This window comes from Cuculus canorus, chromosome 21, assembly GCF_017976375.1.
Source record: "Cuculus canorus isolate bCucCan1 chromosome 21, bCucCan1.pri, whole genome shotgun sequence".
Lineage (NCBI taxonomy): Eukaryota > Metazoa > Chordata > Aves > Cuculiformes > Cuculidae > Cuculus > Cuculus canorus.
In genome coordinates, this window is record NC_071421.1 from 6,523,159 (window position 1) to 6,550,978 (window position 27,820).

Below are 27,820 nucleotides of genomic sequence, written 5' to 3' on the forward strand. Positions count from 1 at the left end.
AGGGAAGCTGTGGCTGCCCCATCCCTGGAGGGGTTCAAGGCCAGGTTGGATGGGCCTTGGGCAGCCTGAGCCAGTGGGAGGTGTCCCTGCCCATGGCAGGGGTTGGAACTGGATGATCTTTAAGGCCCCTTCCACCCCTAACTATTCTATGATTCCATGGAGCAAGGAGGGCAGACAAGCACTGGCCGTGCTCTGGGCCATGCAATGTCCGGGGCACCCCCCTGCCCAGCCTGGCAGCGAGGCAGACCCAGGGCCCCACTTCCCATTCCCTGTGATTCATCATTTGCTGCAACTGCAAAATATAAACCAGGACTGCTTTTATTTTACTTGGGCAGGAGCAGTAATGCCCAGCCCAGCACTGAGTAGGAAATGTAATGCATTATTTTATCATTGTGCATAATTAAATTAATAGTACAATCGGCAAATGGTATTGCTCTGGAGACAGAAACTCTCCAGAAGCTCCCCAAAACTCCTCTCCTTCTTCATTACAACAGGCGGAATAAGAGCAAGAGTAACAAGCCAGAGAGAAACAAGCAAAGGACACATTCGGTGTGGTAACCATTCAGTTCCAGCAAACTGCCCGATCTGAACTGGTTTATTAAAAATTGCTGGGGCAGCTGGAGCCTTTCCTTTTGCTTCTCGTTTAGAGGTGAAGAATCCTGCATTTTCCCAAGCAATGATTGCATTATTCAGGAGTGGTTTGTGCGACAACAAGCCCAAGCTTGAGCCAAGCACCAAACCCTTCCACCTGTGAAATTCCCCTCAAATACAGTGGTATCTAGACACTTGCTTTCTAATAACAGGGAGCTTTTATGGTTTGATTTTTCTTTTTGCCCTGGGATGAGGTGGGCCAGGCATCTGTGAATCAGTGCTGAATCAGATGAGTGAGAGGAATTGGTAACTTAATACTACAAAACCATTTCCCATTGCATCGTCCCCACAAAGCTGCTTACACGCCAGGGAAATTGGGGAAAACCATTCTCCCCTGCTGCCGAAGGGCAAAGGCTGGTGGTGGCCACACTGCTCATGCTTTCTTTAGGTGTTCAGGGCCGAAGGAAAGTGGTAGCAACTCCTCCAGTCTCTTCACGATGTAGGTGCCATCCGCTTTGGTCAGGTAGATATCCCAGTCTGTGCCGAACTGGAGGAGAAGACGGGGAAAAAGTGCCCACTGCAAACTCTGTGCTTCTTCCTCAAATTACTCAAATAATACTCCTTTTTTTTATTTTTTTTTTTTTTTTGGCCAGGTTCACAGGGAGCATCCCCATCTATTCCATGTATTTTGGGGTGGCTTTTCAGCATCACCTCACTGAGGGAGTATTTTGGGTTCAGATCCTGTGATTTTACCCTGCCAGGGTGAGCCCCGGTGCCTCTGAACCTGCCAAATCCAACCTTCAAGCCAAGCCCCGCAGCCCATTAAGTATTAACCACCCAAAACCCGGCTGTGGGTGCCGGGATGCTTATGGGGAGGAGGGAGGTGAAAGCAGGACAGGCTTTGCAGGGAGCTTGGCTTTTGCAGGAAAACCTGCATTTTCAGACTTGCCAGAACCAGAGTGATGGCTCCAGGATCCAAACTCTGCACCCAGCAGCTCCCAGGAAGAATAAAACCCCCTGGGGAGGGTGAGTTAATGGATCACTGGGCACTCACTCCCATGGGACACAGAGCAATATCCCTTTCCCAGCAGATAGTGCAATTGGAGGTGCCCGGAGCTAGGCATAGGGGGTTACAACTCCCTCTTTGCACCTCCAGGTGTTTTGGGGGGAGACACCGGGGGTCAGGAGACGTGAGATCCCTGTGCGAGCCATCACCTCTCTCATCACTTGTCTGCAGGCACCGCAGGGCGCGATGAAGTTGTCCCCCATGTCACTGCCAAAGGAGAAGGGCACAGAGCTCAGTCCTGCATCAGCAAGGGGAAACACCTGCAGAAGACCTTTATGCACCAATACATACAGAGCCACAGCAGATTTCCCCCTGAATTCCTCAAAAAAACCCAAAAAACATGCAAAAACTGCCTCTCCATCCAAAATGCTGTGGCTGCTGCAGTAGATGTTGTCCCTTGGGTGCACTGGGGGTGTCCCACTGGCAACCCCCATGTGTCCCTTACCTGGCGATGGCCATGGCCCTGAAGCTGGTGTGTCCCTCCGAGATGGCTTTCTGGATAGCAGTGCGCTCGGCGCACACCCCCAGGCTGTAGCAGGCGTTCTCCACGTTGCACCCTGCGGGAAAACCCCCAACACCCACTCAGCCACCTCAATGTCCCTCCAGGCAAGTGGGTTTTTTTGGGGGAGGATTTGCAAAGAAAAGCCATTTTCCATGGGCACTGCCCGATCCCAGACTCTCACCAACGTATTCCCCACTTCCCCTATTTACTTCCCGTATTTTCCCATCCGCTGCGATCTTTGGCTCGCTCGGGGATGGTGGCTGCCAAGTAGGTGGCTTGGAAAGAGGAGGGGACCGGCACCCTGTGCCGACCCTTCTGCACCCCTCTGCATGGTTAAAGGGCTGCAGAGGGGACCCCAAACCCCAAAGCGGGGATCACACAGCCCCATCTTACCAGAGAAGATCTCCCCGCCGGCAGTGAGCAGCGCAGCGCCCACCGGGAAGCGGCTGTAGGGGCAATAGGCCCAGTTTTTGGCTTCCTGGCTGCGGCGTAGCAGGAGCTGCAAGCATTCACCCTGTGGCTGCCCTGGGGGAGCAGCGGGGTCCCGGCGCTGCCCGCCACCCTCCATGCCTGCACCCGCCTTCCCTGCACGCTGACGCTGCGGTTAAATATTTCCTCGCCTGGAAAATAGGCTGGCCAGCCCCGCCGGGATAACGCTCTGGCTGAACCCTGGGAAGCATCCCTGACTCCCAAAGCGTCGGGCTCAGGGTGTCCTGTGTCCCCACCCTGCCTGTTGTCTCATTTTTTTCCAGTTTCTCCTTTACTTCCTCCTTTCTCCATGCCAGCAGAGCATTTTTCCACTGCCGTCTGAGTGTTTTTTCCACTCCAGCTGAAAACTAGTTGTGTGGCTCCATGGGAAAGCATCGTTAAATCACTCCTGGGGAAGGGGGAACAACAGCTCCTGCAGTGAGATCAAAAGAAATAAATTAATTAGATTGAAAACAGATAAAATAATTTATATATATATAGTATTTTCCCAGGTCTTTTACCTGCCAGACAGCTAGGAAAGTGCATTGAAGACAGACACGATAAAAGCCCATTTCAGGATGCCCTTGTGGTGCTTGAGCCCAAATTCACTTTGGCTGGTGCTTCCATGGGAATCGGGAGGCACAAGGCTCCTGGGATGCCAAGCTGATTAGCAAATTGCTCTCTAATTAACGATATCTCTTCATTTCCCTTGCCGGAGGAGCTTAATGCCTCATTTTCTGGCTGCAAGGATGGGTGTCACAGCCCTCAGTGATTTATCACTGGGATTTTTGTCCAGTTTGCTGGATTTGGGGAGGATTTTGACCTTCCCTGTTGGTTTTACCAGCAAACCCTGGTGCTGGGGCGCTGCTGACGAGCCACAACAGGCTGGGACGCAGCCCCCAAATCAGTAGCAGCCTCTGATGTGGTGTAAATGCTGGGAGCTGAGAACGGAGTGTGGGGCAGCGAGAGGGCCAGGCAACCCAAGAAACCAAAGCTAGGATCAGTATTGACCCAAGGGACAACCGGGTAACACATCTTCCTTACACTATGTGGTGCCTGTTCACTCTGGAACCTAATGATGACAGTTAGCAGTCAAAGCAATAGGCAGCTAGAGGAGGGATTTGGAGCCCTAAATAAGCTCAGTGCCTTCTTTTCAGCTTTCAAAGTGCAAATCCTGGTTGTTTACCTGTGTAAAATGAGCTGCAGATGTTTCTGTGCTCACCACCTACCCCGTTACACGGTGCAGCCCCCCCCAAACCTGAGAGAGAATAGGATAACCAGCCCCAAAGAGGCACTGGGGGTGCAAAGCAGAGCAGGGGGGACTCCACTCCTAGCCAATATGGGGTCTGTAAATAAATGAGCTTTCAGGGAAGATTTAAACCTGCACCAAACGCTGAGCCCTTACCTCTGTCAATGAGGGTGAGAAGAGAAATAACCAGAGCTAGAGGCTGGCATGGATAGAAACCTTCCTCATTTGTGCTAATTCACTAATTGTCACCTCCCCAAAACCATCCTCACACTGGGGGAGAACCGTACAGCCCCAGCTGTGGCAGAGAAGCCAAAAACCACACAATCTCCTGCATTTTATGCTAAGGCCACTGCTGCGAGAGGAGCGGGACCTGCCTGCGAAGCAGCTATTTTAAGGTTGCAGTTGCTTTGCTTAAACCATAGAGAAGCTGGGAAGCTGCTAGGAAATGGCTTCCTGCTCCCTGCAACACCCTGCTTGGGTTTTCTTCCCCAAGTGGATTCAAACCATAGGCACAAGCTCTTATTTTAGCCCTTTCTCCTCCCATTTTTCAATCTCAAGGCAGCTGGAGCATCTTTGTGGGTTCCCAAAGCTTGGGGGTCTCCCCACTGCATCCGCAAGGAGATCCAAGGGGTAAAAAAAAGGTGGAATTTAAGGTCTGAGGCAAAAAAGCTGAACAGTTTGAACTCCAATGCAGAGCTGAAATCTTGCAGGCACCCCACAGTGCTCCCCAAAAATTCCCCCCCCCCAAGACTGTGCTGCAAGGAAAAAACATTTCATTTTCCTGTAGAGAATCCATCCTGGGGTCTTGGCCAGAGTAAAAAGCAACAGGTTAAAAGCCAAAAAGCTCAGCCCAAGAGGGAGGACCTGGCTGGCTTGGAAAATAATGGGGAAAAAGGGGGGGTTCTACAGCAAAAAAAAAATGCCATCAAACCCACACAAACCCCAGTGCAATGCTCAGGGGAAAAAAAACCCTCCTTTTCTTGTGCTGAGTCCAATCCTCCTAAAAATCATCCCCCCCTCCCCAATCCTGCCTTAATTTCCCCCCATGCAGTGGGTCTGGTTGCTGCCTGGGAGGGGGTGTCTTTCTTTTACCAGCATCTTTACCTCCCTGTCCAAGCATGAAGCAGGGAAGGGGGGGGTCCACTGTCAGCTCCCCGCGTTCCCAGAGCCGGGGCGACGTGGCGTCGCGGGGAGGTGGAGCAGCCCACGGAGAGCTGCGTCCCCGCAGCAGCCGTCGCTCCCGCAGCAGGCGCAGGCAGCAGCCGGAACGTGGCGGTTCCTTCGGCCAAAGCAGCTTGAGCATCCTCCATACGCAGACAGCATTGGATACGGCAGCTGCATCCCATCGCCTTGGGGTAGGGGCATCCCCCCCACTTGGGTGGGGGGGTACAAGGGGCAGCTTTGGGATTCAGAGAGGGGGGTTCTTTCTGCTCCAGGGTTGAGATTAGCGGAGGTGGCCAGGGAGGGCCCCTCGGTGGAGCAGAGATGCTGCCCTGGCGCCGGAGCAAGTTTGTGCTGGTGGAAAATGAACGTAAGTGCAAAGGGAAGAGCCTGGGGCCAGGATTGAGCTACGCCGCGTTGCTGGCAGGCTTCCTACGCTCCTGTCCGGACCTTCTGCCCGACTGCCCACTTGAACGGCTGGGCAGTGTCTTTCGTGGCAAACGCCAGAAAGTGGAGCTGAACAAGGAGGATCCGACATACACGGTGCGGTACCTGGGAAATGCCGTCACCCTGCATGCCAAGGGTGAGGGCTGCACGGAGGAGGCGGTGGGCAAAATCTGGGCTAAGAGTGATGCAGGGGCTGGTGGAGCCAAGATGAAGCTGACGTTGGGACCCCAAGGCATCCGTATGACGCCCTGCGAGAAGGGAGCCCGCCGGCCGGGCCACGCGTACCTCCTACACCGCATCACCTACTGCGCCGCCGACCGCCGGCATCCCAAAGTCTTCGCTTGGGTTTACCGGCACCAGGTGAAGAACAAGGCGGTGGTGCTGCGCTGCCACGCCGTCCTGGTCTCCAAAGCCGACAAGGCACGCGCCATGGCCCTGCTCCTCTACCAGACCTCCGCCTCCGCCTTCAACGAGTTCAAGCGCTTCAAGAGGCAGAACGATTTCCGCCACATCCAACAGCAGCTCCTTGGAGATGCCATCGTCCCCTTGGTCCCTCTCCGCCGCCTGCTCAATGCCAAGTGTCCCTACCGCCCACCCGCCGAGAGGACCCGCTGCGCTCCACGTCTCAGCTCCATCATGGAAGAGGAGGAGGAGGAGGCCTTTGGCACTGGGACACCTCACGGGGACGGCGGTCCTGCTGCCGTGTTGCATCTGGCCAGGGAGATGCGGGGGTGCAGCTTGCGTGGCCCCCGACCCCCGGTGCTCTGAGCAGCGGCGCATCACCCCATTTTGGGGATGGGGTGCCTTCCTCACTCCCCAAGCTGAAGTTGGACACTGCTTGGGGACAAATCTGGATGAGACGGCAGCTTCATTTGCAAGGAAGTCCCTTGGCGGGGGTGGGTATTGTACCCCAAGATCCCCCTCGCACATGAACCTGCTCTCGTGCCTCCTCTGCAGCAGCCATAATAAAGTCGATGTGTGTTTTCTGCGGTGTAACGGTGCCTGTGTCTTGCCTGGACCCAGCTCTGGAAGAGTTAAGCTCGGCACGAGGCGGTTTGGGGGGTTTAAATGGAATTTACCCCTGGAAAAGGGGAGCCAAGGTGGGGAGGGGGGGTTCAGGGTCCTTTCTGCATCCTCTCTGCGGTACCCAGGGCTGGAGAGCTGCTCCACGTAGCCATGGCAACTCGCTTTTTTAAATATAGCACGGGGGGTGGGGGGCAGCACAAGGCCTGGAAATCAAGAATTTACCAAAAAATGCATTTTTTTTTCATCCCTTTTTGCTGCTTTACCAAAATAAGCAAGGAGACAGGTGAGAGGAACACGGGTTTGGGTCTTCTCTCCCCCCCAAGGCTAAGGGGCAGGAGAAGGACCCCACAAAATGGGGCTGGGGGTTATGTCCCCTTGCTGAGCAGTAGGGAGGCCCTTTGGGGTCAGGGGGTGCTGCTGCCCTACACCCCACAGAAGGGATGTAAACACCCCTCCTCCCCCCAAGTGCTACGGGGCTGCAGTTTGGGAAGGTCCCCCTCCCCAGCCAACAGGGGACAGGGTTTGTCTTGATACCCTCAAAGCTTTGTAGGGGGCTGAGGTTTGGGTTGTGCCCTCCAGCCAAGCCCTTTGGGGTGGGGAGCACTGGGGATGCTCCCCCCAGGGCCCTGGGGGTATAAGGATTCATGACCTGCTCCCCACATCCTGAGGGATGGCTGGGATTTGGGATGACCCACCCAGACGCCTTTTGTGGCTGGGGTTTAGCAGCTCCTCCAGACTCTGGGAAGAGGGACTGGGATCTGCTCTGTCCCCTCAGGGCCCCACGGCCAGGATTTTCCCCCTTCCAAGGTTTTGTGGGGCTGGGATTCTCTCACGCCTCCCCATTCACAAGTGGACTTGTGAGAAGCTCATGAGGTTCAACAAAGCAAAGTGCAAGGTCCTGTGCCCCGCTTGGGGCAACTTTCAGCATCGATACAGGCTGGGGGATTAGGAGATTGAGAGCAGCCCTGCGGAGAAGGACCTCAGGGTGTTGGTGGATGAGAAACACAACACAAGATGGTATATGTGTGCTCACAGCCCAGAAAGCCAACCATGTCCTGGGATGAATCCAAAGTGCTGCGACCAGCAGGGCCAGGGAGGGATTCTGCCCATCCGCTCTGGTGAGACCTCATCTGGAGCCCTGAGTCCAGTTCTGGAGTCCTTAGCACAGGAAGGACATGGATCTGAGCGAGTCCAGAGGAGGCCTTGAAGATGATCCAAGGGCTGGAGCACCTTCCGTACAAGGACCGGCTGAGAGAGTTGGGGTTGTTCAGTCTGGAGAAGAGAAGGCTGCAGGGAGACCCTAGAGCAGCTTCCAGTGCTGAAAGGGGCTCCAGGAAAGCTGGGGAGGGGCTTTGTAGCAGAAAGTGCAGGGAGAGGGGAATGATTTTGAACTGAAAGAGGGGAGATTGAGATGACATCTTGGGGAGAAATGTTTTGCTGTGAAGGTGGGGAGGCCCTGGCCCAGGTTGCCCAGAGAAGTCATTGATGTCCCATCCCTGGAGGGGTTCCAGGCCAGGTTGGATGGGGCTTGGAGCAACCTGATCCAGTGGGAGGTGTCCCTGCCCATGGCAGGGGGTGGAACTGGGTGGGCATTGAGGTCCCTTCCAACCCAAACCATCCCATGATTCCATTATATGATCTTCTCTTTGAAACCTTCCTGGGGGGAAATCATCCCCTCCATGCTGTGGGAAAGCGCCAGGAGCAGGAATCTGCTTTACACCAGGCTGGAACTGATTGGGCTTTTGAGGTCCCTTCCAACCCAAACCATCCCGTGATTTACTGACCTGAGCTTTGCCCCCCAACAAGCTTCTGCCCCCCCTGCCTTGGACGACCGCGTCTCTATGGTTCACGCCGGCGGCGGCCAGAGCGTCGCGGATGACGTCATCGCGCAGCGCCGTGGGACGCGCGGTTGCTGCGGTAACGGCGGCGATGGAGGGCGGCGGGCGGCCCTCGGCCGCGCAGGCCGCGCTGTTGGCCGCTAGCACCGCTCTTACCGCCCTGCTCTACTCCGTGTACCGGCACAAGGCCCGCGTCGCCCGCGGCCTCGAGGTGGGTGCGAGAGCTCCCCCTTCCCTCCCCACCCCACAGCCGGAGGCAGCGCTGGGGCCCGGGGCTGCGCCCCTCTGCTGAGCCGCGGGCTCTGTTCTCCTACCCGCAGGGCGCCAGGAGGGTCCGGTTGGACGGGGACCTGCGGGCCGTGCTGCTGGAGGCGCCGGGACGCTGCGTGCCTTATGCTGTCATCGAAGGTAAGGGAGAGGCCCCGAGCAGCGGTGGTGAGGGCCCGTCTTCGGCCCCTAGAAGGTGTGGAGGGGGCCCATCTTCCCATCAACCGCCCTCTCATCGAGGGGGTTTTATCCCCAGCCCCGTAGTTCTGCTCCCATCATTTCATCTCCCTCTTTTCCAGCAGCCACTGATGTAGAATCGTAGAATCATAGAATAGTTAGGGTTGGAAGAGACCTTAAAGGTCATCTAGCTCTAACCCCCCTGCCATGGGCAGGGACATCCCACTGGATCAGGCTGCCCAAGGCCCATCCAACCTGGCCTTGAACCCTTCCAGGGATGGGGCAGCCACAACTTCCCTGGGCAACCTGTAACAGGACCTCACCACTCTCATAGTAAACAAATTCTTCCTGATGTCTAGTCTAAATCTGCTCCTCTCCCGTTTGTACGTGTTCCCCCTGGTCCTATCCCCACAAGTCTTTATGAATCGCCCCTCTTCCACTTTCCTATAGGTCCCCTTCAGGTACTGGAAGGTCACTGTAAGATCTCCTCGGAGCCTTCTCTTCTCCAGGCTGAACAAGCCCAACTCTCTCAGCCCGTCCTCATAGGGAAGGTGCTCCAGCCCTCTGATCATCTTTGTAGCCCTCCTCTGGACCCGTTCCAACAGCTCCATCTCCTTCTTACATTGAGGATTCCCGAACTGGACACAGTATTGCAGATGAGGTCTCACAAGAGAGGAGTACAGAGGCAGAATCCCCTCCCTTGATCTGCTGGCCGTACTGCTTTTGATGCAGCCCAGGACACGGTTGGTTTCTGGGCTGTGAGTGCACATTACTGGCTCATTTTGAGCTTCTCATCAACCAGCACCCCAAGTCCTTCTCCTCAGGGCTGCTCTCAAGCATGTCATTCCCTATCGTGTACTGAAAACGGGGATAGCCCCAACCAAGGTGTAGGACCTTGCACTCGGTCTTGTTGAACCTCATGAGGTTCTCACAGCCCCACTTCTCCAGCCTGTCCAGGTCCTTCTGGATGACATCCTGTCCTTCTGGTGTGGCAACTGCACCACTGAGCTTGGTGTCATGCACAAACTTGCTAAGGGTGCACTTGATCTCGCTGTCTGTGTCATTGATGAAGCTATTACACAGCCTTGACTTGTGGAATAACAACACGTAACTCAGAGTTAAGTGTGGTTATGCGTCTGTGCACCGGGTGCGAGGGGGAGTTCTCCTCCTAGCTTGCACACCAGGCACCAAAGCTGGCACATATTTATTGTGCTGTACTATACATATGCATTAGCTTATTATACGTAGTCGTGATCATCGTGAGAAGTGGGTTGGGTTAGTAAGATTAGTTACAGGAACTCATTATCATAAGTCTCCTCCTCTTAGCGCTTGCGTGTTTTCTCCTGGTTGTGGTCGATAAGGGTCTTTGGGGAAGAAGGCAGACAGTCTTCCTCGCGTTGAACTTTTCAACTTTCCTTCTTGCACACACGCTTTTAGGCTCTTTGGGCTCCTCTTCAAGGCCACACCTGGTTCCAGCTGGTTCTTCTTCCTCTTATTCTCGTTTTTTCCTCTTATCATTGTGCCAGTCCTTGTTATCTGGCTTAACCAGATACAGACATGTCCTCCCCATTCTTTCTTATTGCAGCCTCATCAAAATTGCTTATGTAAGCTAAAGTTATTGTTCAGGCTAATCCTGTAATTTAGTCATCTAAATAATCACAAAAACTATTCGTAAGACTCAAACTTACACTAGGTTCGTATCCTATAACAAATGATCTCTTCTTCCACCACTTGCTCTCCTGAGGGCTCCAAGCCTGGGCTGTCAGCATTTCTTCCCCCATTCCTGCCCCCATCTCATTCAGATCCTCATAGAATTGTTTGGTTGGAAAAGACCTTTGAGGTTATTGAGTCCAACCATACTTGTCCACTACTGAACCAGATCCCTGAGCACCTTGTCTGCCCATCTTTTAAATCCCTCCAGAGATGGAGACTCCCCCACTGTCCTGGGCAGCCTCTTCCACTGCTTCAACACTCTTTCACTGAAGAATCAAGTTTCCTAATATCCAATCTAAACCTCCCCTGCTGCAACTGGAGGCCAATTCCTCTTGTCCTATCACTTGTTGCTTGGGAGAAGAGACCAGCACCCATCTCACCAGAACCTCTCCTTTCTGGGAGTTGCAGGGAGCCATGAGGTTTCCCTGACGCCTCGTTTTCTCTAGGCGCTGCACACAATAAGAAATGGTGCAGGAGATTAATGAGCATGTGTGTTGGATTTGTTTTTCAGGCGTGGTGCGCTCTGTTAAGGAGACGTTGAACAGCCAGTTTGTGGAGAACTGCAAGGGTGTTGTTCAGCGATTGACGCTGCAGGAGCACAAGATGGTGTGGAACCGAACAACCCACCTCTGGTAGGTGCCTGGCACCCATGGACAAATGCCTTTCAGACCAGCTGAGGCACCCTCGGAGGGCCTGGCTTGCTGAAATGACTTCAGAGGGACCAGGGTGCCCCAGAGGTGGAACTGGAAGTTATCGCTGCCAAAATGGGACACGTTTGGCTGTTCTTAGGGCTGGGTAGTTTCAGAGCTCGTGTAGGGGCTATAAGTAATGAGCACATAGACTAATGCAGTGTGGACAGAGCACTTATCAGCAGCCTCACATTACTGTTGTGGAGGCAGAGGCAGGATGGCAATTCCTGAGACAATCATGGAATCATTAAGGCTGGAAAAGACCTTTAAGGTCATCGAGTCCAAGTCTTAACCCAGCACTACCAATTCCTCCACTAATCTATGTCCCTAAGTGACACATGCACATGTCTTTCAAATGCCTCTAGGAATGGAGACCACCACTTCCCTGGGCAGCCTCTGCCATTGCCTGAGAAGCCTTTCTACGAAGGAGTATTTCCTAATATCTAAACCTGCCCTGACGTAAATTGATGCCATTTCCACTCGTCCTATCACTTATTACTTGGGAGAAGAGCCCAGAACCCACCTCACCACAATCTCCTTTTCAGGAGCCGAAAAGAGTGATGAGGTCTCCCCTCAGCCGCCTCTTCTCCAGGCTAAACAGCCCCAGGTCCCTCAGCTGCTCCCAAAATCCCTGGACTCCAGACCCTTCCGTAGCTCTGTTCCCTTCTCCAGACATGCTCCAGCCCCTCAAGGTCTTTCTTGGAGTGAGAGCCCCAAACTGAACCCAGGATTTGAGGTGTGGCCTCACCTGTGCTGAGCACAGGGGGACGATCCCTTCCCTGCTCCTGCTGCCACCCCATGGCTGATCCAAGCCAGGATGCTGGTGGCCTTCTTGCCCACCTGGGCCACTGCTGGCTCACGTTCAGCCGCTGTCACCCAGCACCCCCAGGGCCTTTTCCACCCGGCAGCTTTCCAGCTGCTCTTGCCCAAGCCTGGAGGTGCCTGGGGTTGTTGTGGCCCAAGAGCAGGACCCGGCCCTGAGCCTTGTTGAAGCCCATCCCGTTGGGCTCAGCTCATGGATCCAGCCTGTCCAGGTCCCTATGCAGAGCCTTCCTGCCCTCTGGCACACCAACATTCCCGTCCAGCTTGGTGTTGTCTGCAAACGGACTGAGGGATCCCTTGATCCCCTTGTCTGGATCATGGATAAAGGGATTGAACAGAACCGGCCCTAAAACTGAGCCTTGGGGACACCGCTGTGCCCGGCTGCCCTCTGGGTTTAGCTCCATTCCTCACAACTCTCTGGGCTCGGCCCTCCAGCTGGTTTTTTACTCAGTGAAGAGGACGCCCATCCAAGCCATGAGCCACCAGCTTCTCTAGGAGAATGTTGTGGGAAATGGTGTCAAATGCTTTACTGAAGTCTAGGCAGAGAACATCCACAGCCCATCCATGATACCTTCAGCACAGAAATTCAGCTGAATTTGGGTGATACCTGCACCCAGGGAACCTGAGGATGGTCCTGAGAGCAGCCTGGCCTGCAGGACCACAGCGCACTTGGAGCCCCAGCTAATTAGATAACGCTTACCAAATCTGTGTGTATGACAGGCAGCACTTCTCCTTGCAGGGTGGTTTCTGGCAGCCAGGAACGCTGTGGGAGATGAGGGGGAATTAGGTGGGCCGTTGTGCTCTTCCAGTGACAGTGGAAGCCCACGCTACATTCGCAGGGACTACGGGAGCGTTGAGGTGAAGGCGGAGGGCTCCCACACACCCAGATGGCTCCATGAGGGGAATGGAGCCCCATCCCAATAAACTTTGCTCAGGGTAGTCTCCAAAACTGGCAGCTTAGCCCAGGTGGTGTTTCCTTCCCGGCCTCGGGGCAGGCTTTAACACTTTAACAGATTTCCTTCCTCCACTTCTCTTTCCCCAGGAATGACTACGAGAAGATCATCCACCAGAGAACCAACACCACCCCTTTCGACCTGGTCCCTCCAGGGGACGGTGCTGGCGTCATGGTCCGGGTGATGAAGCCTCTGGATGCCATCGAGCTCAGTCTGGAGACGGTATATGAGAAATTTCATCCCTCTGTCCAGTCCTTCACCGATGTCATCGGCCACTACATCAGCGGAGAGCGCCCCAAGGGCATTCAGGAGACGGAGCAGATGCTGAAGGTGGGCACGGCGCTCACAGGAGTGGGAGAGCTAGTCCTGGATAATGCCACAATCAAGCTGCAGCCCCCGAAGCAGGGAATGCCCTACTACCTAAGCGCCATGGATTTCGACTCCTTGCTGCAGAAACAAGAATCCAACGTCCGCTTTTGGAAAATCCTGACTGTCATTTTCGGGTTTGCCACCTGCACTGTCCTCTTCTTCATTCTTCGGAAGCAATACCGGCATCACCAAGAGAGGCGGCACCTCAAGCAAATGCAAGATGAATTCCGGCAGGCCCAGGAGCGCCTGATGCGTGAGATGAACATGGATGGCGGAGAGACACTCAAAAACGCATGTGTTGTCTGCTTGAGCAACACCAAATCCTGTGTTTTCCTGGAGTGTGGGCATGTTTGCTCTTGCAACGAGTGCTACCAGGCTCTTCCCGAACCCAAAAAGTGTCCAATTTGCCGGCAAGCCATCTCCAGGGTGGTTCCCTTATACAACAGCTAAATTCCCATGGCTGGGAGCAGCTTTTGGCGTTAAACTTCCTCTTCCAAAGGGGTTTTCTCGCCTCGCACTTGAGTGGTTGGTTTTGGGGAAGGGGAGGGAGCTTGAATGAGCAGCGTGCTTCAACCAGGGCACAGAGCTGGGTCTTAGAAGGTGATGATCCAGCAGGTCAGGGCGTGTATCATGCTCCGGAGGATTTGGGGGCGAGAGACGAGGAGTCCTCGCAAAGGGCATGGTGCTCGGCTGGAAGAGGCAGTTTCTACCTCTTTGTTTGTGGCCGATTTCTGCACTTGGCTGGCGTAGGAAATGGAATGTAAAGTAATAAAATAGGATGCAAAGTGTGTTGGTCTCAGATTGTTCCGTGTCCCTGATGGGGGTTGTTGGGATCTGCTGCCCCTCTGCGCTCCAGGGTGTCCATGCTGTGCTGATGGGTGCCAGAGGAACGTAAATCACTGGAGCAGTGGGGGAGGTTGGGATGAGGAGATGGGATTGCATCCCTCTGTGCTGATTCCAGCTCCGGTCACAACAGACACCGTTGTCCCCTCATCTGTAACGCAGGCAGTACCAAAACCCCAGACTTTCACACTAAAAAGGAAAATTCCCTTCCCCAATTCCCCCATTTTGCCATAAATCACATCCAGTAACTGCACCAGAGAGGGTTAAGAAACACAAAGCCACACTTTAATTAACTTCAATTAACAGCTGCTGTGAGCTCTCAATTAGAGGAACAAGGAATCGGGGGTGGCCTCTGGTTTGGGAACCTGCAGCAACTGGAAAACTGAATCAGCTGCGGGGATTTCAGGGAAGACCACGCATGTTGGAAAATAAAGTTTTCCATTGAGTTCTAGGAAAATTGGTGAATTTAAGAAGGAAATGGATTGTTTCTTCTTAATTAGACTGTCCAGGCAGCATCCGAAGGCACAAATCTGGATTCATTTCCTGGTCGATCAGCGGAGCTTGATCTTGGGCAACTGCAGCGTTGGAAAGGGCCGCATCCAGCCCGCTGGCTGTAGATGGCAGTGGCTGCTCGCTGCACTGAGGCTGCTGCCTGCACGAAATCCCAGATTCCTGCCGGAATCCCACCAGGGAAAGCTGGAATCCCGTCAAGAAAAGCCAGCATCCCGACAGGAAAAGCCAGAATCCAGCCCACAGGCAGAGGTGTCCCTCCTCTTCCCACGACTGCCACCCATCACACCCTTCTGCTGCTGCCAGAGAATAAAACTTCCTTTTATCAGCAGCTCAGAGTGCAGCATGGAAAAAAGCAAGGAACCTCGGAGGCTTTCCCCAAAGGATCAGCTCTGCCGAATCCCGCACCAAACACTGTATCCAAACCCCCCTGATGGTGTGGATTTAAGGTCTGGAGCCTCAGAGACCCCGACTCCTTTTCTTAAAAGGAGTTTTTTGCTTTAAAAATCCTCTTTAGAGGCTTTTCTTTCATCCATCCCTGCGGTGCCTCCAGCTTTTCCAGCCTCTCCTGTCCCTGCTCGCCTGTGTGTGATCCCACTACTGGGCACAGGCTTGCAGGCAGCCTGCAGAGCACCCAGTGCCCCCCTTTTTGGGGAGTCTATTAATTACCCCGGGCCATGTTTAATTGAAGCTGGAGGCTTTTCTGCTCCATTACTCCCTGCGCTTTATCAAGGTTTATGCTTTCTTGAGGATCAACCACCCCAAAAAGCCTTGTTCCCTCGATGGGGATGGCAGGGGGGTCACCTCCTGCCCCAGGCAGAGTGGTGCAGGATGCAACCGGAGTTTTCCTTAGGGAACAGAGCATCACGCTAAGCCTAAAAATACACTTTTGGGGTGGCTGTGCTTCCCCCGGTACCTCTCGCCTCCTGTTTTCCAGCTCCCCTCCCCGCCCCTACAATGATGTCTCGGGCGTAGACGCAACCTTATGTAAGGAGCTGACAGCTCGAGGGTGTGCAGGGAGAGGGGCTCGTGTGGCTCCGAGCGCTGAGGATTTCAGTGGATGAGGGGTTTGGAGATGTGAGTTACTCTAGTGTCATGGGGCACCCCATCCTTCCCTTGTTCCCATCCTGCTCAGCCCCAAAACAAGCTGGGCTCCTGCTTACGGAGGAATTTGCTGGTGGAATGTTGTCCAACCTTGCACAAATGGGTCTTTTTTTCCTGCTGTCCCTCCGCTCCGCTTTGGAGGGAATGCCTCAGGAATGCCTGGATGCCCCCCGCAGGATTGCAGTCTCCCCCAAACTGTTAGCTCCAGCCTTCGCATCGCCGCTCGCCCAGGCTGGCTTGCTTTGCCTGGCGATATCCCTGATGATCCACACTGCTGCGGGGAAAATCCCACAGAAAACTTGCAGCCACCCAAAAAAAAAACTATCCCGCAGTTTCCTGGGAAAGGCTTGTGCAGGGACACATGGGGACCAACGGCCCAGAGCAACTCCCCACCCCACAGCCCCCCACAAAGGGGCAGAAGCCCTGCAAGGGCTCATTGCTGCTGGGATTCACAGTGTGGGGCTGAGTCCACGCTCCCTGGAACAGGCTCTGGGCTCCCCAAGGGATGCTGTGGGGCAGCCTGGGCTTGCTGTGGGGCAGCCTGGGCTTGCTGTGGGGCAGCTATGAGGTGCTATGGGGCAGCTATGGGCTCCCCAGCGGTGCTGTGGTGCAGCTAGGGGCTCCCCAGGGGTGCTGTGGGGCAGCTCCAGGCTCCCCAGGGATGCTCCAAGGCAGCTCGGATGTCCCCAGAGGCAGATGTGGGGCAGCCTGGGCTTGCTGTGGGGCAGCTAGGGGCTCCCCAGGGATGCTGTGGGGCAGCTCCAGGCTCTCCAGGGATGCTCCAAGGCAGAGCAGGGGTTCCCAGGGGCAGCTGTGGGGCAGCTCAGGTCTCCCCAGGGTTGCTCCAGGGCACTTGAGGGGTCCCCAGAACCAGCTGTGGGGCAGCAGGGGCATGCTCTGAGGTACCAGGGTATCCCAGGGATGCTCTGAGGAACCTCGGGGGTCCCAGGAGCAGTTATGGGGCAGCTCGCGCCCCCACCAGGAATACTGTGGGGCAGCTTGGACCACCGCAGGGATGCTCCGAGGCATCTCGGAGTTCCCCAGGGATGCTGTAGGGCAGCCTGCCGCCTCGGGGATGCTCCGAGGTACCAGAGGTTTCCAGGGATGCCGCTAGTCCCGGGGTTCCCAGGGATGCTCTGAGACACCTCGGGGGTCCTAGGAGCAGCAGGGGATGCTGTGAGTTCTGGGGTCTCCAAAAATTCTCTGAGGTACCAGGGACTCCTAGGGATGCTCCTGGGCAGTTGAGGGGTCCCCAGAAACGGCTATGAGGCACCCGGGGATGCTCTGAGATACCATAAGCTCCGTGGATGCTCCGAGTCTCAGGGTCCCCAGAGGTGCTTTGAGGTACCAGGGACTCCCAGGGATGCTCTGAGACAGTTGAGGGGTCCCCAGAATCGGCTATGGGACAGCCGGGGGTTCTTCAAGATATCAGAGACTCCCAGGGATGCTCTGATGTACCAGGGGTCCCCAGAAATGCATTGAGGTACCAGGGACTGCCAGGGATGCTCCGAGGCACCGGGGTCCCAAGGGATTCTCTGAGGTACAAGGGGGTCCCAGGAGCAGCCAGGGATGCTCCGAGTCCCAGGAGATCCGGTGATGCTCTTAGTCCCGGGGGTCCCCAAGGATGCTCTGAGGTACCAGGGGCTCCCGGGGATGCTCCGGGGCAGCTGAGGGGTCCCCAGAACCGTTTATGGGGCAGGCGGGGATGCTGCGAGGTACCAGGGTCCCCAAGGATTCTTTGAGGCACCAGGGGCTCCCAGAGATGCTCCGAGTCCCGGGGGTCCCCAGAGATGCTTTGAGGGACCAGAGGCTCCCAGGGATGCTCCGAGTCCCGGTGGTCCCCAAGGATGCTTGAGGTACCAGAGGCTCCCGGGGATGCTCCGGGGCAGCTGAGGGGTCCCCAGGGATGCTTTGAGGTACCAGGGGCTCCCGGGGATGCTCCGAGTCCCCGGGGGTCCCCAGGGATGCTCCGAGCTCGAGGGTCCCGTTGTCGCTGCCATCCCCCACTCCGGGGCCCCCCGGGGGTACCGGGGGAGCCTTGCGAAGCCCCCCCCGGGGCGGTGCCTCCTCCTTTTTCGCCGGGGGCCGCTCGGGTGCCGCCCCCCTCCCGGTCCCGCCCCCCGCTCCTCTATCGCCGCCGCCGCCGCCGCCGCCGCCGCAGCCACCGCAGCCGCCAGCAGCGCCGGGCGGGGGGATGTGACCGGGCGGCCGCCCCGCGCCCCGCTCCGCCGCTGCCCCGGGCCCGAGGGCCCCGCTGCCCCCCGGGAGGCTGTCGGGGGGCGGCGGCGGCGGCGGCCCCCCCCCCCCCCGCCGCCCCCATGTCGGAGGGGCAGCCCTACGGCGAGGGGCAGCTGGCGGGGGACGCGGCCGTGGGGCAGCTCCCCTTCCCCGGGCTCCTCGCCGCGGGGCAGGGCAAACGCCCCCCCAAACTGGGGCAGATCGGCCGCAGCAAGAGAGGTGGGTGACGAGGGGGGCAACGGGAGAGCTCCCGGGAACGGGGAGCTTCGAGCATCCCCGGGATGTGGGGCACTAGGGTGTGTGGAGCATCCTCGGGGAGGGGATGCAGCGTATCAGGTCCTGGGGACCTTCCCCAGGGATGCAGGGTGCCGGGATGCGGGGAGCATCCCTGGGATGTGGGGCATTGGGATGCGGGGAGCATCCTCGGGAGGGATGCAGGGTATTGGGGTGCAGGGAGCATCCTCGGGGTGGGATGCAGGGTGTCAAGTCCCAAGGACCTTCCCCAAGTATACAGGGTGCCGGGATGTGGGGAGCATCCCCGGGATGTGGGGTGTTGGGAGGTGGGGAGCATCCTCATAGGGGGATGCAGGGCATCAAGTCCCAAGGACCTTCTCCCGGTATACAGGGTGCCGGGATGCGGGGAGCATCCCTGGGATGTGTAGGGTTGGGATGCGGGGAGCATCCTCGGGAGGGATGCAGGGTATTGGGGTGCAGGGAGAATCCTCAGGGTGGGATGCAGGGTGTCAAGTCCCAAGGACCTTCCCCAGGTATACAGGGTGCCGGGATGCGGGGAGCATCCCTGGGATGTGGGATGTTGGGATGCGGGGAGCATCCTCGGGAGGGATGCAGGGTACTGGGGTGCAGGGAGTAACTTGGGGATGTAGGGCACCAGGGTGTGGGGAGCATCCTCGCGGAGGGGATGTAGGGTATCGCATCCTGGGGACCTTCCCCAGGGATGCAGGATACCTGGATGCAGGGAGCATCCTCGGGGATAGGATGAAGGGCACCGGAATGCAGGGAGGATCTTAGGGATGCAGGAGACTAAGGTGGGGGTAGCATCCTTGGGGTGGGATGCAGGGTGTCAAGTCCCAAGGACCTTCCCCAGGTTTACAGGGTGCCAGGATGCAGGGAGAATCCTTGGGGATGGGATGAAGGGCACCAGGATGCAGGGAGCATCTTCAGGATGCAGGGCATTAGGTGTTGGGAGCATCCTCAGTGGTGGAGATGCAGGGTGTCAAGTCCCAAGGATCTTTCTCAGGGATGCAGGATGCTGGGATGCAGGGAGCATCTTGGGGATGCAGGGCACTAAGATGGGGGGAGCACCCTCGGGGTGGGATGCAGGGCATCACATCCCAAGGACTTTCCCCAGGGATGCAGGGTGCCGGGATGCAGGGAGCATCTCCAGGATGTGGGTCATCAGGAATGTGGGGAGAGTCCTCGGGGATGGGATGCAGAGTATCACATCCTGGGGATGTTTCCCAGGGATGCAGGGTGCTGGGATGCATGGAGCATCCTTGGGGTGGGATGCAGGGCATCACATCCCAAGGACTTTCCCCAGGGATGCAGGGTGCCGCGATGCAAGGATGCATCCCCGGGATGTGGGTCATTGGAAATGTGGGGAGCGTCCTCGGGGATAGGATGCAGGCTACCCCACCCTGGGGACATTTCCCAGGGATGCAGGGGAGCATCTCTGGGGTATGGGGCACTAAGATGCAGGGAGCATCCTCGGGGTGGGATGCAGGGCATTAAGTCCCAAAGACCTTTCCTAGGGATGCAGGCTGCTAGGATGCAGGGTATCCTTGTCTGAAGGAGCTTTCCCAGGGATGTAGGGCACTGGGGAGCATGCCCGGGGGTGGGGTGCAGGGTATCACATCCTGGGGACCTTTCTTAGGGATGCAGGGCACTGGGACACAGAAATCATCCCCAGGGACAGGGCACGGTGCACTGGGATCCCTTCAGGATAACAGGCATCGCGTCGTGGGGGCCTTCACCCCTCCCCGTGTCGGAGGGGCAGCCCTACGGCGAGGGGCAGCTGGTGAGGGATGCAGCCGTGGGGCAGCTCCCCTTCCCCGGGCTCCTCGCCGTGGGGCAGGGCAAACGCCTGCCCAAGCTGGGGCAGATCGGACGCAGCAAGGGAGGTGGGTGATGGGGATAAAGGGAGGCAAAGAGAGCCTCCCCGGGGACGGGGAGCTGCGAGCATCCCCGGGATGTGGGGCACTAGGGTGTGTGGAGCATCCTCGGGGAGAGGATGCAGGGTAATGCATCCTGGAGACCTTCCCCAGGGATGCAGGGCACCAGGATGTGGGGAGCATCCTCAGGGTGGGATGCAGGGTGTCAAGTCCCAAGGACCTTTCCCAGGGATGCAGGGGACCGGGATGCAGGCAGCATCTTTGGGATGTGGGGCATTGGGATATGGGGAGTATCATGGGGTGGAATGCAGGGTATTGTGCCCTGGGGACCTTCCCTAGGGATGCAGAGCACCAGGATGGAGGGACCATCCTCTGGGTGGGATGCAGGGTCTCAAGTCCCAAGGACTTTCCCCAGGGATGCAGGGAACTAGGAGGTGGGGAGCATCCCCGGGATGTGGGGCATTGGAATGCGAGGAGCATCCTTGGGGATGGGATGCAGAGTATCGTGTCTCAAGGGCTTTTCCCAGCGATGCAGGACACTGAGGAGTATCCCCGGGATGTGGGGCACTGGGATGCGGGGCACTAGTATGCATGGAGCATCCTCAGGATGGGATGCAGGATATCGCGTTCTGGAGACGTTCCCTAGGGATGCAGACTGCTGGAATGTAGGGAGCATCCTCGAGATGCAGCGTACTGAGATGCAGGGAGCATCTTCAGGAATGGGATGCTGGTTATCGTGTCCTAGGGACCTTCCCTAGGGATGCAGGGCACCAGGATGTAGGGAGCATCCTCGGGATGCGGGGCACTGGAATGTAGTGTGCATCCTCAGGGATGAGATGCAGGATATCGTGCCTCAAGGACCTTCCCCAGGGACGCAGGGGGTGGAGGTGCAGGGTATCATGTCCTGGGGACCTTCCATAGGGATGCAGGGCACTGGAATGCAGGGAGCATCCTTGATGATGGGATGCAGGGTATCATGTCTTGGGAACCTTCCCCAGGGATGCAGGGCACTGGAGAGCATCCCCCAGCACAAGGCATGGGCATCGGGATGCAGGTCACTGGGAAAAGGGGAGTGTCCCGGCAGCTGGGGTGCAGGGTATCTCATGCCAAGGAGCTTTCCCAGGGATGTAGGGCACTGGAGAGCATTCCCAGGGTTTTATATCCTGGGGACCTTTCTTAGGGATGCAGGGCACTGGGACACAGAAATCATCCCTGCAGGACAGGGCACGGTGCACCGGGATCCCTGCAGGATGCCAGGCATCGCGTCTTGGGGACCTTCACCCCTCCCCATGTCGGAGGGGCAGCCCTACGGCGAGGGACACAGCTGGTGGGGGACGCGGCCGTGGGGCAGCTCCCCTTCCCCGGGCTCCTCACCGTGGGGCAGGGCAAACGCCCGCCCAAACTGGGTGACAGAGGGAACGGGGGACAACGGGAGCCCCTCTAAGGACAGGGATCTCTGAGCCTTCCTAGGATATGGGGCACTGGGATGTGGGGAGCATTATGAGGTGGGTCGCAGGGTAATGCATCCTGGGGACTTTCCCCAGGGATGCAGAGAGCCGGGATGTAGGGAACATCCTCAGGGTGGGATGCAGGATATCACGTTCCAAGGACCTTCCCCAGGGATGCAGGGCACCGGGAAGCAGGGCATTAGGGTGCAGGGTATCGCATCCCAGAGACCTTCCCTAGGGTTGCAGGGGGGTGGGGTGCAGGGTATCACATCCTGGGGGCTTCCCTCAGGGATGCAGGGCCACAGGAGATCCCCCCATCTCGAGGATGGGGCTCCACGTGCCTTCCTGGGATGTGGTGCACTGGGATGCAGGGAGCATCCCCGGGAATGGGATGCGGGGTATCACATCCTGGGAACCTTCTATAGGGATGCAGGGCACTGGGGAGCAGGGAGCATCCCTGGGACCTTCTCCAGAGATGCAGGGCCCTGGGGAGCATCCTTGGGATGGGATGCAGGGTATCGCATCATGGACCTTCCCTAGGGATGCAGGGCACTGGGGAGCATCCTCAGGATGGGGTGTTGGGCATCGCATTCCAGCGACATTCACCAAGGTGGCAGGGCACTGGGATGCAGGGTATCGCATGCTGAGGACCTCCTCTGGGGATGCCGGGCACTGGGAAGCGTCCTCAGGGACAGGGCACAGTGCATCGGAATGCTGGGCACTGGGAGGCAGGGTGCCTCCCCAGGGATACGATGCGGGATATCGTGTCCTGGAGACCTTCCCTAGGGATGCAGGATGTTGGGGTGCAGGATATCACATCCCAGGGTCCTTCCCCAAGGATGCAGAGTACTGGGACATGGGGAGCATCCCTAGGGTTGGGGTGCAGGGTATCACATCCTGGAGACCTTTCTCAGGGCTGCAGGGCACCAGGAAGAACCCCTCGGCACAAGGCACTGGGATGCAGGGCACTGGGAAGCAGGGAGTGTCCCTGGGGATGGGGTGCACGTCTGGGGACCTTCCCAGGGGGTGCAGGGCACTGGGAAGTAGGAGACATCCCGGGAGCAGGGCACGGTGCACCAGGCTCCCTGCAGGGTGCTTGCCATCACATCCTGGGGATCTTCCCTGGGCGTGAGGCATCAAACACCTTCCTGGGATGCAGGGAAGCAGGGAGCATCCCTTAGGATAGGGCATGGTGCACTGGGCTTCCTGCAGGATGTTGGCTATCACATCCCAACGATCTTTTCCCAAGGATTGAGGGTGCCAGGAAGCATGCCCAGGGACAGGGAACGGTACACAGGGCTCCCTGTGGGATGTCAGGTGTTCCCCAGGGATGCAGGCCACCAGGAAGCAGAGACCATCCCTGGGAATGGGGTACAGCGCACCGGGTACTCCACGGGTATCCATCCACAGAGACCTTCCGGGGGTATGCAAAGCACCGGGAAGCAGGGATCATCCCCAGGGACAGGGCAGAGTGCACTTGGTCCCCTGCATGGTGCCAGACATCACATCATGGGAACCTTCCCGGGGGATGCAGAGAACCAGGAAGCATCTCCAGGGACAGGACACGATGCTCTGGGCTTCATGCAGGCAGTCAAGCATCACGTCCCAGGGATCTTCCCCAAGGACAGAGTGTCCCAGGGATCTTCCCCAAGGACAGAGGGCACCAGGGATGTCCCCAGGGACAGGGCACTGTGCACCGGGCTCGTCAAGCATTTTCCCTGAGGATCTTCTCCATGGATGGGACACCACGTACCTTGCTAGGATAGAGGGAACATCCCGTGGGACAGGGCACGGTGCACCTGGCTCCTTGTGGGATGTTGAACATCACGGCTTGGGGATGGAGGGACCATCTCCGCACCAGGATCTCTGCGGGATGCCCCAAGGGCTTTCCATTGTGCTCTGGGGATCCATCCCCAGGGCATAGAGGTGACAGGACCTTCCTTGAGGACCAGGCACGGTGCCTTCCTTGGGAACGGGGGACCAGGCACGGTGCCTTCCTTGGGAACGGGGGACCAGGCACCGTGCCTTCCTTGGGAACGGGGGACCAGGCACGGTGCCTTCCTTGGGAATGGGGGACCAGGCACCATGCCTTCCTTGGGAATGGGGGGCCAGGCACTGTGCCTTCCTTGGGAACGGGGGACCAGGCACCATGGATGACTGATACCATCCCCAAGGCCACGGCACCGGGTACCCCGTGGGGCATTGGGTACCAATTCCCCTCTGGAATTGCTCACAGCATCATTCCGGCTTTGCCACCGGCTGCACCAGGGCTACAAGACCCCTCCCCTAAACCCACCCTGTGTTGACCTTGGGAAAGGGGAACACGGCGGCAGCAGCCTATTCCTTACGGTTATGTCTTTATTTTTTCTGCTTTCCAGTGGTTATTGAAGACGATAGAATTGATGATGTGCTGCAAAACCTCTCGGAAAAAGCCCCTCCCGGGGTTTAAAGCCTCCCTGGAGATGCTCGGCTGCAGCTGAGGTGTGGCGAGGGGAAACCGGGAGGGTTTGGTTTACGATGGCACAGGTTATCAGCAAAGAAATACCCCTCCCCAAACACCGCAGCGACCGCTTGGAGAGCCGTCCTCGCCAGCCGGTACCCCCCGCGCCGCACAACAGCACAGCCAGGAGACACGCGGAGGGGAGGGCGGCGGGCGAGGCAGAGCGCAGCCACCGCTAAATTAATCATGCTAATAAATATTAATTGGAATAACAACCCCCCCCCACCCCCACCCCAACGCCGCCAGGGATGAACGCCGCGGCTCTGAATTACTCCCATCATCTTTTCTCAGTCTGATGAACCTTGCGTCGCGTTCACTCCGGGGAGGGGAGAGGAGAAAAGGGGCAGCGAAAGAGGGGAGGGGGGGCAGCCCTGGGGTCTCCCCCCATCCCTGGCCGGGGTTGTTCCCAGCGGGCACCTTGTTTACATGATTTAACCTTGCAAAAATGAATCCGTGCACTTGGATGTACCACGCTCTCCCCTTTTCCTTATGATTTTTTTTTATGTTGATGTCTTTGGATGTTGGAAAACGATATAAAAAAAAATAATAATATATATATATTTCACTTCAGTCACGTTTTAAAGGTTCTCGAGGGGGGAAAAAAATCACTTTTATAAAGGAAAGGCTTAGAGGATGAATCGCTGGTTTATTTTTTAACGCTTGTTCTGCGCGGTTGCTGTGAGCGAGGGTTGAGATTTTATATGTACGGGGGGTGGGGAGGGATGCTCGGCTTTTCTAACTACCATGCAGTCTGTAGTGTGGGTGATATTGGTTTCATTTTTCTTATATTGTGGCATTTTTCCTCTCTTTAATAGACTGTATTAAAATAATATATGAAAAAAAGGAAAAAAAAAAAAAGAAGAATCTAATGTAATCACAAGAGTGCCAAACACTTGGAGATGCCGGAGGGCAGCGATTCCCTCCCTGAGTTGAGCAGCGCTCAGGGCTTTCCGCTCCTTCTCGGGCTCAGTCGGTCTCGTGTGGGGTTTTACTTTGACTTCTCTTTTTCTAATCTTTCTTTTTAACTCTTTTTTTGCATGTTGTGCGTACGACAAAATAAGTGGGGGGAATAAAAGCACCTCTTGCGCCAGGGCTTGGTTTCTGTTTGCGGCTCCGACAGACCTCAAGGCGGGTTTGCTTTCTTCCGTTTGATTAAATATTGTGTATGTTGCACTTTTATCCACTGCACAGGGCTATTTCTGCAGTGTCCGAATAATAAAAAAAAAAAAAAAAAAGGATAAAATGAAACCAAACGGAAAAGAAAAAGTCAATGAATGCGGATTTGCCGTGCTTTCCCGCGTGCCCAATGCCGTGAGCATCCCTCCCCATCTTAATAACTAAGGAAAAGCTCTCTGCACGACCCCTCCCGCAACCAGGATCACACTCTGCCCTGAATAATTAATTATAATTAATATTTATTAATGTGTTGGGTTTTTTGATTTGACGGGAAAACACCTCCAGGGCAGAAATCATGGAACGGTTTGGGTTGGAAGGGACCTCAAAGCCCATCCAGTCCCATTCCCAGCCATAAGCAGGGACCCCTCCCACTGGATCAGGAGCTCTGAGCCCCATCCAACCTGGCCTTGAGCACCTCCAGGGATGGGGCAGCCACCACTGCTCTCAAATTCCATGGAAAAATTCAGTGCGAAGCCCTGAACGCAGCTGCTGGGGACCCCAAAAGGCATCCGTCCCTATCATTGCTGGGAAAGCCTGTGGAAAAGGGAGGGATTTTTCATCCCAGCATCACCTCCCTCCCCTCCAAACCCCAAATCCCAGCTGGTTCCCTGCAACCGCTGTCATTAATCATTGCCTGGGAGCGCGGCAGAGTTAATAAAAGCCGCTCTTACTCCCTCTGAGGACACCAGGAAACCTTCGTGCTGGGGGAAATCGAGTCCCTGGGATGGAGCTTTATTGCAAATAAAACAATAAATGGTCGGGGTGGGGGTAGATTGGTAAATTAGGGAGGGACAGGGCATTTTCACTCCCATTTTCAGGGCACCAAAGCTGCAAGAGCTACAGCACCTCCCAGCCACAACCCCTTCAATCTTTATTTCTTTGGTTTTTAACCCCACAAGTGCAGGAGGGAGTGGGAGAAGATTTGCTCGAGCGCTCCCTTGAAAAATTTCTAATTATTCTCATTTTTATCCCAGCGGGTTCGGCTCTGAGGTCGCAGCCACATAGGTCTGATGCAGTGGATGCTACAAATCCTTTGGTCCGGGGATTTTTTGGTCTGGGTGATGCACTCACAATGCACAAGGTGGGCTTGGAGGGGTTTTTTTTTGGTCCCAATCCTCATCCAGCTGCAAGTCCCGTGGCTTTAGGGAAAACAACCACAGCCCATGGACAAGTAGAGCATCCCACATCTGCTGGATGCAGCCACTGGCACCTGGTTAATGAAGTTTACCAAAAAGCTCCTTTTTTTTGTAGGAAAACCTGATCTCTGGGTCTGCCAGACCCACTTATCTGCTTTTTCCCATGCGTCAAAAACTATTTGAGCATCAAAATTCCCCTCTGAAACCCAGTCTGGGCGCTTTGGGGGTGGTGTCCGCGGAGATGGGGACCCTCCCTAAACCCCTCAACACCAGGTAGAAGCTGGGAATAAACCAGGAAAAAAAGCCTGGAGGGGGGAAGGGATGCTGAAAGAGGAGGAGATTCTGCTAAATTATAAAGCACTCTTTCATATGCATCTTTCATGCACAGCACATAAATAATGGAGCCGGAGAGCCCGGCGAGCTCGCTCGTGGGGAAGGATGAGGGATGGAGGGGCGAGAAGAGGGGCTTGCAGGATGGATGGTGGGGAAAAGATGAGCCCAAGAGGCTGATCTAGGGATCCCCCAGCCATGTATCACCGGGAGATGATATTTTGAAGGAGGATTTAAGGATTAAGCTGGCCACGGGGCAGGAGTTTATTACATACATTATTTAACAGATGGCCCAATGCAGGCAGGCGGCTGCCTACGGTCTCCCCGGTGACCTTGGCCGGGAGATGCCGGGGCTGGGCAGGGAGCCTGGTGCCACTGCTGGGCTCCGGTTACAGGGACCACAGGGAAAAAAAAGCCAAACTTCCCTAGGGAGCCAGCACCCAACAGCTCCGGCGCCAAATCCCCATGGAAACTGCATAAAAACCCACCCAAGCCTGGCCCATCTGGGCTGCTTGTTTTCTTTTGGCAGCAGTGGGAAAAGGAGGTGAAAAAAAAAACCCCAACCCAGAAGAGCCTTTTGCAGGGTTATTTCGCGGTCGGGTTGGATGGGGCTCTGAGCAACCTGATCTGGTTGAAGATCCCGGCTCGCTGCAGGGGGGTTGGATTGGATGACCTTCATGGTCCTTTCCAACCCAAACCATTCTACGATTCTATTTACTGAAGGAAAGCAGGCGCTTTGGGAAGCAGCAGGATGCCGGAGGTGCAAAGGTCCCAGTTGTACCCAGAGCGCTTGGAAAATCCACTCACTTAGGTGCTTTAAACCCATTTTGTGGGGGATTTTGGCATTGAGGAAAGGTGTTAAACCACTTGCTCCCCCAGCAAAGCCATCCTCAGCCTCTTACGCTGCAGGGAGTGCTTTTATCCATCTACGGTGGAGGAAATCATCTCTCCTTTGGAGGTATTGAAGGTCAGGCTGGATGGGGTTTTGAGCACCTTGATCCAGTGGAAGGTGTCCCTGCCCATGGTGGATCATCCTCTTGGATCATCGAGTCCAACCATCCCTATCAA

General features: G+C 56.3%; 4 protein-coding genes across 7 annotated transcripts; 3 read left to right on the forward strand and 1 right to left on the reverse strand.

Moving 5' to 3' along the window:
• Window positions 1–150: 150 nt before the first annotated feature.
• Window positions 151–5,222, reverse strand: CDA (cytidine deaminase). 4 transcript variants are annotated; one of them, XM_054085564.1, is made up of 5 exons: window positions 4,981–5,222; window positions 2,924–3,060; window positions 2,103–2,214; window positions 1,807–1,864; window positions 169–1,138 (listed from the first exon to the last, which is right to left on the reverse strand). In XM_054085564.1, exons 1-5 carry the CDS (start codon window positions 5,220–5,222, stop codon window positions 1,025–1,027), a joined length of 663 nt encoding a protein of 220 aa, XP_053941539.1. In that variant the 3' UTR covers window positions 169–1,024. The 4 variants fall into 4 exon arrangements, with proteins under 4 accessions (XP_053941540.1, XP_053941539.1, XP_053941541.1 ...); XM_054085566.1 differs by lacking the exon at window positions 4,981–5,222 and adding an exon at window positions 3,149–3,282 and having other exon boundaries at window positions 194–1,138; XM_054085565.1 differs by lacking the exon at window positions 1,807–1,864 and having other exon boundaries at window positions 151–1,138.
• FAM43B (family with sequence similarity 43 member B) lies at window positions 5,094–6,456 on the forward strand. Its single transcript, XM_054085554.1, has 2 exons — window positions 5,094–5,231; window positions 5,313–6,456. The coding sequence occupies exon 2, from the start codon at window positions 5,362–5,364 to the stop codon at window positions 6,250–6,252; it is 891 nt and encodes a 296-aa protein (XP_053941529.1). The 5' UTR covers window positions 5,094–5,231; window positions 5,313–5,361; the 3' UTR covers window positions 6,253–6,456.
• A 1,939-nt stretch (window positions 6,457–8,395) lies between these two features.
• MUL1 (mitochondrial E3 ubiquitin protein ligase 1) lies at window positions 8,396–14,120 on the forward strand. The gene is made up of 4 exons (XM_054085553.1): window positions 8,396–8,559; window positions 8,669–8,756; window positions 11,017–11,137; window positions 13,059–14,120. Exons 1-4 carry the CDS (start codon window positions 8,440–8,442, stop codon window positions 13,786–13,788), a joined length of 1,059 nt encoding a protein of 352 aa, XP_053941528.1. The 5' UTR covers window positions 8,396–8,439; the 3' UTR covers window positions 13,789–14,120.
• A 3,639-nt stretch (window positions 14,121–17,759) lies between these two features.
• CAMK2N1 (calcium/calmodulin dependent protein kinase II inhibitor 1) lies at window positions 17,760–25,528 on the forward strand. The gene is made up of 2 exons (XM_009562428.2): window positions 17,760–18,252; window positions 23,989–25,528. Exons 1-2 carry the CDS (start codon window positions 17,760–17,762, stop codon window positions 24,057–24,059), a joined length of 564 nt encoding a protein of 187 aa, XP_009560723.2. The 3' UTR covers window positions 24,060–25,528.
• The last annotated feature ends 2,292 nt before the right edge of the window (window positions 25,529–27,820 follow it).